The sequence below is a fragment of the Acanthisitta chloris genome, unplaced genomic scaffold (genome assembly GCF_000695815.1).
Source record: "Acanthisitta chloris isolate BGI_N310 unplaced genomic scaffold, ASM69581v1 scaffold27195, whole genome shotgun sequence".
NCBI classification, from domain to species: Eukaryota; Metazoa; Chordata; class Aves; order Passeriformes; family Acanthisittidae; genus Acanthisitta; species Acanthisitta chloris.
Window position 1 is genome coordinate 3348 of NW_008674648.1, and position 10844 is coordinate 14191.

A 10844-nucleotide genomic window follows, 5' to 3' on the forward strand; every position below is an offset into this window, starting at 1 on the left:
TTCCTGGACAGACAGACAGCAACACAGACCACTTTTACTCTGTGTGAAGTCCCAGAATGACAAGTGACACTGTATCAAGTTCTTCAAGCTCTGCCCCCTGAAAGGCTGCGCTTGGGAAGAACTATGAGCTCAGAGTGATCAGCAATGCTCTGTACCTGCTGCCCTGATGTGGATTTGCCAGCAGAACCATCCCAACGGGTGGGAACTGATTCTGTTGGTCAGGTTAAATCCCTTTGGAAATCCAAGCCTTAATGTTACAACACTGGTATGTGTGTACATATCCGGGAGAAATGACTGACTCTGGTTTGGACAGGGAACATCAGCTGCCCGCCCTTGGTACATCCACCTTCACCCCAACTGCTGCTGGGCAGCACTGAGTACAACTGGGAATCTTAAGGAGAAAATCATCTTAACTATTCCTTTTAAAGCACTTCATCTCCACCATGAATAAAGCCAAATTAAGGTCTGCTTCAGTGGTACTATAGATCAGCAGGATGCTATCATGTTAGAACTCAGCAGAATCACATTTAGATTTTAGTTTGTCAAAGTGGTTATTACCATTATACCTGTAACACAGGCTTGGAAGAAGAGGTACAATGTTTGCTTGTCAGGACAAAATATGGAATGTAACTGTTTCTTGCAAGATTTTGCAACATGAGTAGCTGCATAGATGACAGTTGTGTGTCTTCAGTTCAACAAATGTACTTTTGTAAAGTTTACAAAAAACACAAAAAGTTTCTATAAAAGTCACATTATACCAAGATAATGGGTGGTAAAAGCAGATTATTTGTGATTCATGTTTAAGATATGACTAGTGGAAAGGTGAAAAAAAACAATTCCAAATCAGGAGCTTTAAGGTTTTCACTATTGCACTGACTTCACCACTTGAATCGCTAATTTAGAAAAATTCACGTAGTTAAAAATTGTAAAATTAAACTAGAATACAAAATTTGTTTGTAAACATCAGGTAGCCAGTTCTGCTGACATGGAATGGACTCTTGGTACTGCAGTACAGTATCTTGATTATTTACAGCACTTGCCATGTGATGGGCAATGGCAGGACACAAACATCCGTTAACAGTAATTGTGTTCACAGAACAACCAAAGTCAGTGCAGTTTTGCTGTGCAATTTTCCAATTCCCTCAAATTCCTTATGTCAAATAATACTGTTACAGAGGCCAAGTGCAGATTATTTTTATATATCTATCTCATAAGTGACGAATTATGTCTGCAGGACTTCTGTAAAGGTACTTCCAGATGGCATAGTAATGGACAGCAGCTGCTGTGGCCACAAACACGTGCCAGATGGCATGGGCAAAGGGGATGACTCCATCACTCTTGAAGAACACCACACCCAGGCAATAGATCAAACCTCCCCAGGCAACCTCCTGCAGTCCATCCGTGTTGGTCTGTCAGTGAACAAGGACAGGTCAGGGCTGGGGTGTCCATCACAGAATCATCAAGGTTGGAAGATACCTTTAAGATCATCAAGTCCGACCATCCACCAGCACTACCACTGTAACCCCTAAACCACATCACTCAGCACCAGATCCAGGTACATCTTAAACACCTCCAGGGATGGCGATTCCACCATCTCCCTGGGCAAACTATTCCAATGCCTGAGAAAGGAGGCAAATATACAAAATACAAAGTGCTTTTCCCCCTAAGGAAAGGAACTGGCTGCCATAGCTCAGAAGACAGGACTGATGGACAAGTGTATACCCAGTATGTTTACATCATACTTTGTGAAATACATAATAATGTATTTATATGCTATGTCCCAGTAGCACTATGGAAGTTATATTGGGATAACTCAAGAACTAAGACAAGTCTGATGGGTTGCTCCATGCTCATTAGCAGAGCAGACAAACAAGGAGAGAAAGAAAACCATGTTGCTCTGTGCAAGTGTGAGTTTAATGCAACTCCTACTAGCTGGATGAAACATCAGCAAGGTTTTGGAATAGCACAGCATCCACATGGAACAGTTAAGGCATTAACTTGAGAAGGTGTCAGATTTATGTCAGCAGCAGAAAGGTTTAATCAATATAATTTAAAATGTGTAACTATAAATAAGTTTTGAAGTGGACAAGACAGAGTAGGATGCATTACAGATGCACCCAGAAACCCATGTTTATCTACACACTGCAGCCCAGATCCAACAAAACAAGGCAGCATGTCATTGAAATGTTTCAGTGATAAATACCAAAACAACTGACTGTGTTTGGTTCTTCTGCAAAGAATATTTACAATGATGGTGGACTAAAATGAACATCTTTTCAGAAGACAGAGAGCTGCACTGGAACTGAAGCTAGTTATAAAAGGCAAGTTTGTTTGTCTGTAATGTTAATAGTCACATTCCTTACCATGGATGTCACTACCAGAGCAGGAGAAAATCCCATGGCTAGATAGAAAAGGAGCTCAATGATCTTATACCTAAAACAAGAACCATTTGAGTCATTTCAGGAGGTGAACAAGAAGATGAACATTTCCTCCAACAGTAAAAACAGTATTTTATATTTTATGTTAGCATGGGTCCAATTAAACTACTCAAAAAGTTTTCCATGCAGGGAAACCTAACCCTAACCCAACCCTAACCCTATATGACAAAATTAAAACTATATGACAAAATTAAAACTAATATCTATCTCTGCATTGTACAGCTGCAGGCAATACCTTCTCTACATCCTGCCTAGATGACTACGCTTGCATTAAGTACTAGTGAGAATAAAACACTGAGACAACTTAGACTTTTCAGTTTAAAGTTAAGTGCAAAGAATAATTCTTACTTTTCATGGTAGAGAAATACATAAATGGTTCCCCCAGCAGCCATCAGCCAGATGAACCATCGCATGTGAGATGCCAGAGGGCCAAGCTCACGGAGATTTAACCTGAAGGTGCAAATATTTCAAGAGACAAAAGTAATGAATGAACAGATGCAAAATAAATAAATAGTGACACAAAACAAATACACATTCAGAGCTCTAACTTTGGCATGGTGGGGAGCAGACACTGGGACAGTCTATCCACAGAGAGGCAGAAAGTGTTTGCATTGATGGGACAGAAGCATCAACTGGGCTATGTGGAATATAAACAAATTACTTTTTGATGTTTTCTAACATTATTTTCTATTCAGCAAGTCCCAGGAGATTACATTACATTGCCTGTCACAATGCAGAATGTGGTCAATTGCGACTAGAAAGGTACCTATAGATTTTGGAAAGCTGCAGTGACAAACCGTTTCCATTGGAAAAAACTTTAATTGTGAATTCTTACCATGGTGCATATGAAGCTGCAATAAAGATGTAGATCATCATCCTGTCACACATGTGAAAGCAATGCTCCATTGTCCTAGTGAGAGAGAGAACAAAGTCACCATGACAGATTTTGCTGAGATTTTTGTATCCTCTCATTTTCCTGATGCACTTTGGAATTACTTTGGGGAAAATATCATCAGCTCCATCATCTCTTAAAACCACGTGGAAGAAGCAAGACACCTAAGAGCTGAGCACTCCTCCATTCCCTTCCCCTTCCTCACCCCATCATGTATCCTGCTCTCTGGCAAGGAGGCAGAGCTGTCACATCAACTCTGCCTAATCCAGAAACCGTTACTATTTAGTGACCACCAGCTAAATCCAATCAATTTATGGCCCAGAAGTACACAAGGGGTCATAATGGGACTCAAAAAATATAAAATACAGAATAAATCACATTTTAGCCTTGCTATTGCTGCCTTGCTCCCAAGGAAACCTTTCTGCTGGTTAGCTGTGTATCGTGTTACAATTCTCTTGGCAAACTCTGTGTTCCTCAAAGCATTTAAGCATGCCATTGTCCCAGACAGTTCTCATTTCTGCAGTGGGATATTGTCCATCATCTACTTAGGTTATGTTTTTCTCATTCTGCTTCTTGATTAAGAGCCACTAGGGCCTAGAAAAACACATATTCTCTTTGTGAAAAAGCAACAGACATTGAAGTTCATTTGTAGATGAGCTTGGCTCACTATTCTTCCAACAGAATCAAGGGTGGTTTTTCATGATTCAGTAGGAAGTATCACTCTAGCCTGCTGTGAAATCAGTTTTGCCTGAGAAACACAATGGAAAAACACCACAGGACATGAAAGCAAAGCATCTTACACTGATACCTTAAGTGACTCTTTTTCCAAGAAATGATATGAAATACTGTGGAGACGATGAAGAGGGCACAGAGCCCCATTCCATACATCCATGCTGTTATCTTCTCCCATCGATCGTCAGAGAGCCGGTGGAGAAGGGCACTGCCCACAATTGCAGGAACAATGAGGAACTAGGAAAGCAAAAGGCCAGTGTTAAGCCTTTCCCTGGTACCACTCACAGAGCAGCACCAGCAGGCAGCTGTAACTGCAGTAATTCCATATGGCTTGTCCCAGCCAGAGAAAGTTTGTTATTTAGTTGTGAGTTGACACCACAGCATCGAGACTTGGACAATGTCTCAGGCATCACTTATACCCTTTTATGCTAAATTCCTCCTCCCATGGGATCAGCCTAGGTTACTGCTCCTCTAGGCATGACACAAAAATCAGGCAAAACAATTTGCTAAGTCTTGGTCATAGTTTTATTTTCATGTTCTGCTTCATGTTTGAAAACTGTTGATCTTACTCTAGACTTGGATCTAAGCCATCTCTTGTGCACAGAAGCAGAGCACAAGAGAAACCAAAACAAACTTGAATCCCAAATGAAAAAACAAAGCATTTAGCAGCGTGCAGTTGAGACAATTAAGCAATAGTTTTGCAGAGCTTGGGATTTATCTATCATAAATTAGCTGCAAACTTCTCTTATGAACAGATTCTAAATGCACAAAGATGCTGTTTTAATGCAGCATATCCAAGTTTGTTTTTCTTCCCACCTCCCTCTCCAGCATCTTTAATTCACATCTTCCAAAACAAGCACTGTTTGAACACCATGATGGAACTGCCATGCTTGCATGCAGCATCCAACTGGCCTTCAGGCTTCATACACATCTAAAGCTAGAATAGATTATATTGTGTACCTTTATCTCCTTCGGGAAAAAAGAGAAGGGGGGAAGGAGGAAATAACCCAAACACCCCCATGTCTAACAGGTACCTAAAGAATCCACTATTTCAGACATTTCTACCCATCTCTTTCCACTATCAAGGAATATCTTTGCCAATTTTCTAAGTTAAAAATGCTGCACAAGTTTCCCTCCAGGCCCTACAGTATGCCTTAAAACACTAATTCATTCACTTGAATTGCAAATGTGCTTCATTTAATCCAAGTCTCATATGCTAAACAATAAAGCCAGGATCAAACAATGTTTAAACAAATCTTGCCACTTTGCATTACAGGTTTGCTAGCTCAGAGTGCAAAGCTGTGGTCTAGTCTGCACTGTCTGTCCTTTAGCTACTGACAGAGCAGAAGAAATTGCGACTCTAACCACTGCTGCAGTGCAGAGGATGCAGAGCAAAGCAAATGGATCTGAAAAGGAGCTGGCTGACCCAGAGAGTTAACAACAAAAAATAAGTGGCTTTTCCTTCTGACTTTGGAGTACATCAGCTGTAGCTTCATTACTATTATTCTGTCTTGTGTTTTGCAAAATTTAGCACATTTATGCCAAAAGCTGTAGAGCCATGGAAATTAAAAGTATGGATTTGCTATATCCACAACCATGGAAATGAAAAGTATGGATTTGCTATATCCACAGCACTGGGGACAGACGTGAAAACGCTTTCAGAGTTTTGTAACAAGACTATGGAAGCTGACTTCGTGCCAGAAATAGCTTCCCAGTCTGGCTTCTCATTTATCACAAACTGTAAGTTTCCATACACACATCCTGGACAACCCCCAAGTTCGAGAAAGGTTGAAGTGTGTCACTCCTCAGGAGATCAGTCACTCCTGTTTTCCACATATGACACACAGTTTAAAGTGTGGCTGAAGCCCTTGAGACAGCAAAGAACTGATTAGATGTGACAGTTTAATTTAGTTTTTTGCAGGAGACAGGAGGATACTCAGCTCCAGAAACAGTGCTGGAGCCATGTTTCTGTAAGCTGTGCAGTTCTGCTGTAGCCACATTCATCAGCTTCCTTCCCAATTTCTAGTGCAAATTGCAGTTTCGATTAAATTTGAAAGAACTAAAAGGTTTTAGAGAGATTATGCACCCACAAATACTAGGTAAAATAGCAAATCCTACTAATTCCTTACTAACAGCCTAGGGATGCAGTGCTCAGAGACTCTGATAGAGACCATTTTATAGGAAGGAAGCTCTCTTTGGAAACAAGATGTAGCTATTACACAGAGTAACTTGCCTTTCTTACACAGACACATCTGCTAAAAGAAATATCACACAAGTTAAACTGTGACATGTGATGCTCAATTGGACCAAAGTTTGATGTCAATCCCTTTTTCCTGCAATTATTGTACATAAAGGTATAGGATTAAAACAAATAAGCAATTTTCTTATCACGTCTTTGTTTGCACCTTCAGAATGAAGACTACAGTTAAAAATGAGCACATGAGTGAAGACCTGAATTAATCCCTTTCCTGCCTTGTTCTGGCTCTGAAGAACAATTCTACTTCTCACAGGGAACTGCACTATATCCCATGAGGAGGACTGATTGTTTTTTCTAATTATTCTATTTGGAAACACATTCCCCTCTGTGCCTGACAGGCACCATGGGAACAGTCAGACTAAACAAGAGATGTTTTATTGCTGCTTCTTTGGATCAAAAAAAAGCTACATTAAATACTAAATCCAGAAACGATAGCTTGCTGTTCCAGCCAACTGGATAACAGTTCTTTAGATACTAATGCCATGACAGATAACATATGGCACAATGGGCTTCATCCATCTTACAATAAAAATAGAAAACTTTAGTTGACAAAACAAGGCAGATTTTCCCATGTTCATTTGAAAAAGAACCTCTTACACAAGAACTGCATTTTAATCTCCAGTCTGTACAATGGAGAAGCAATCAATCAGCCCTTTAAAAGGAGAGGTATTTACCAAACAAGTAGTCAGAGATTAAGAACTAAGGGAATGAGCGTGGTTGTGCTGTGTCACTGTACAGCAATGACAGAGCATTTCCAAGTTGCCAAGATTCCTGGTAAAACACCCTAGCTACAAGTCACCAAAACTTTGCTTATTTCATCATGAACTGTAACACTTCCAATCAGGATATCAAACCCAGTAACTTTATGTGCTGTGAACAAAGCCAGAACTATGATACTTCAATTTCCTCATTTTAGCACCTTGTTCAATCCTGGCTGCATCAAAAGTGGGGCAGAAAGAGAGATTTAAAGAACAAGAGAGAAGATAACAGCTGCCTAAGTTTTCTAGAAAAAATGCCAGAACAAAATGAGGGCATGAAGTTAAAGCCCCTTTGCAATAAGAGGGAAGACAAAGGATTAAAATACACTAATTCACAGGTATAGGCAGGAATATTTAAGAAGAAGCTTGGACACAAGTGTGATGTATTTTGGGAAGCTAATAACCACAAGCTCTACTGTCACAATGAGCAGTCACTGCAAAAAACCTCAAGGCATGAAGAAAGAGGCTAAAACATTAAGCTGTGAACCTGATCAGGGAAATTACACTCTCTGGTTACCAACTTACAGCAAAGTATCTGGTATCTTCCATCTCTCTGGGGTTGCTTAAGATGCCACTCAGTATGCTATCTGTATTCTTTCTGTAGACAACAGAAAGGGATGAAAACCCTCCCACAGAGAGGTCGAAAAATCTGTCAGAAATTTTGCTTTTGAATATTCATGGAAAATTAAGGTAATTTCTTTGCACACAAGGCTATGCACATCATGTAGTCAGCAACAATGCCATTTGATGCAGCAAAGTATGGTGTTATTGCTGCAATCTCGCCTGCCTTTCATTGGGAAGGAAACAAAGACGGTCTATATGCTCCCTCTTTGGAAAGAAAGACAACAGAAAGACCAACAACGCTGCCAAAAATACACATGACACTTCAAGGGAACCATGAAGGACTGTGCTCATCTCCAGCTGCCTGCTCCAGGGGTGCAGTCCTGAAGTCAAGTCTCTCCCTACTCATCAATTTTCCCCTCTCAAGTAAGAAGACAAGTGTCAGGGAGTGTGATGGTCATAGACAACTTAGACTGTGCAACATACAGGGGGCAGAGAAACTGCCTCCATCAGTCAGGTGGAATGGAGACATTTTCATCAGAAGAGTCCAGTTCAAATGTTGATGGTCTCTCTTTCCATGGCAGACAGCCTGCACAATGCTCCAAGTCTCATTTTTTAAATATACTACTATTTTCCCATGCACTGCACAGACCCAGCCTGGAACAGTGACTGTAACTTATTTTAAGAATATTTTCTCCTTTTAAGGCAGTTAGTTAGAAGAAACTTTTAGAGCAATATAAAGTAAGCCATGTCTAAATCCTTACATTTTTAACACAATAGGGCATATCTTTTGTCTGAAAAACCTTACATACACTAGGAAAGTTTCATGATGAAAGAGCCATCCCTGCCCTCAGACTTAGACCTTACCTCTCAAATTCTAACAGCCCTTGCTTCTCTCATGCACTGTTTCCTTCCTGTTCTTCTAAACACAGCAGACTTTTCTGTCTCTGTTTTCAGCTACTTAGCCACTCTTCCTGTCTCCTAGTGTCTGAAGGCAAGTCAGTGCTTCATTTAAAACTAAAAAAGAAATCCAGACATTTTAAATAGCTTCACTAGTTACAAATTTGAAGATACCTTACTATGCCACACGAAGTTATCTTTTAGTATTGTACCAAAAAGCTGTGCTTGGGATCCTGTACCCTCATTTATTTATCACTGGGGTTTTTCATTTGGTTTTATTTTTTTCACTAAGCAGCTGCCTAAACTGACCCCTGTGTATCTGTCAGTCAAAAACCAGATGGATACCTATTGCAGAGTACAGCCATGCTCATAAAGTACAAGCTGACTGTCTCCTGAATTATAAATAAAGGTTTGGGAAAAAAACAACCTATAGAAAACCACTGTTAAACCATTGTTTTTTAGACTCATCAGTGTCTAATTGAAAACTCACATTACAATCCAGTGGTAAAAACTCAGCCATTTGACCACTTAACATTTACTAAGTTTGTAACACAGAGGAGAAGCAAACACACACACACACAGCTTTTTCCACTGTGCTTTCCCAGCTTAGATTGTCATTTCAAGGCTTTAAATTTGGATTAAGTTAGTTATTGCATACAACTTTATTTTAACAGTTCATGGTGGGTTTTAGTATGTAGTTTGTTCAGAAAGTAATCAGACAACTTTACCACAGACTGCAGCACACTAGAAGATACAGATAAATCTCAGCTGTAAGTTTCTGCTAACAGGCAGGAATAAGACATGCCTGTTTTTCAACTAGATGAGGGCTAAAATTGCTAAGGAGCACAGCAAATTCTGCCAGATATTTTGAAATCTAACTTTTTGGCCAGGGTAAACAAGATTTGCACAAGGGTTATGAGATAAACTACATATTTGTGCTACCTTGCAGAATGTTGCTTCATTCCCTAGACAAATAAGCATATATTTACATAATGTTGTACATGAGACCCTTGGCTTAAGAACACATAAGCTTCAGTTAGCTTTGCTAGATGTAAACCACGGCGATGCTGTTTGTGCCAGCACCACAGAGCTGTGTGTTGAGTATTTATACACACAGAATCCTTAAGAACAGAGCTGCTTCTAGAACTGCAGAATCCTGGGCACTACCTTGAGCTTTCATATCTGCAGCTCACTCAGACACACTGGAGACAAGAGACTGAGGGCAAAGTCAAACATACTTCCCATGTTTGGAGCTAAACAAGGGATTGAGGAGAAGCACAAGCTGCTTTTATAAAAGGGCAAATGCTGCCTTAAAAAACAGACACATTTTAAGTCCTTTTCCAAGTGCCAGACAGCAAATTAAACTTCCCAATTCCTAAAAGAAAGAAAAAAAAAAAGGGAGTGGGACACTTTCCTTATTTTGTATGTATATATCACATATTCAAATCTAGAATCAGTCCTTAGCTGTCAGCATATTTAGTGCCTCCTGCAAATCAGATTTCTCAACAAATCGATGCACAGATATTAAGTACGAGAACTAAGCCATTCTAGGTTCTCTAGCTCATACCCACATCATAGGCTGATGAAGGTTTCCACTTGTAACATGAATAAAGTTTTCTTGTACTTGCAGTATACAATTTGCATATAAATATGTCAGCACAGAACTGGGAAATCCACCTTGCAAGGCTAACTAGTAGTAGCCTATATTCCTTTTACCATAGACATCCTTTGACTGGGACAGAGTAAAAATATCTAGTTAAAGACATGTAACTTTGGTGAAAAGGAATCTCATGAAGCATCTGGAGCTCCTAGAGATTCAGAACAGGAACTAGTCATTACCAACCATCTCATTTTCTGGACTGTTATAGCTAAAGCTTACATGCACAAAACCAGAGAGGGCAAAGGTAAAGCATTTAGCCACAAAAAATTGACTGAAACCTCTGGTTAATTTAAAAAAAAAAAAGAAAAAATAAAATAGACCTGTACTTACTGCATGTGTGTAACAGTTAGCAGCATGTTCATAGCAAGTGGGTTTGTAGCGGCTGTTGGCTGGAGCTGGGTGGTTCATGAACCTGTTGAATAATTAAGGGGTATTTTTAGGAAAGTTAATAAACCATCTCTTGAAGTGTCCTGAAGGAACACCTCCAACCGAGTAGCATTAAGAAATATAAGCACAGACATGTTCAAAGTAACTGTTAGTTAAACTCTAAGTTCTCCTAGGTTAAATTCTCATACCTGAAGCACATGTTAAATAATTCTCTGTGACTGCCTGACACAGTGGATGATCACAGTGGCTTTAATCAAGA

At 39.8% G+C, this 10844-nt stretch overlaps 1 protein-coding gene across 1 annotated transcript; it reads right to left on the reverse strand.

Moving 5' to 3' along the window:
• Positions 1–721: 721 nt before the first annotated feature.
• MMD (monocyte to macrophage differentiation-associated) lies at positions 722–10610 on the reverse strand (the record flags this gene model as incomplete). The annotated part of the gene is made up of 6 exons (XM_009075432.1): positions 722–1409; positions 2364–2433; positions 2787–2888; positions 3274–3348; positions 4139–4299; positions 10529–10610. Coding segments are annotated over 6 exons (691 nt in total), but the record flags the coding sequence as incomplete, so codon positions are not given.
• Between the last annotated feature and the right edge of the window lie 234 nt (positions 10611–10844).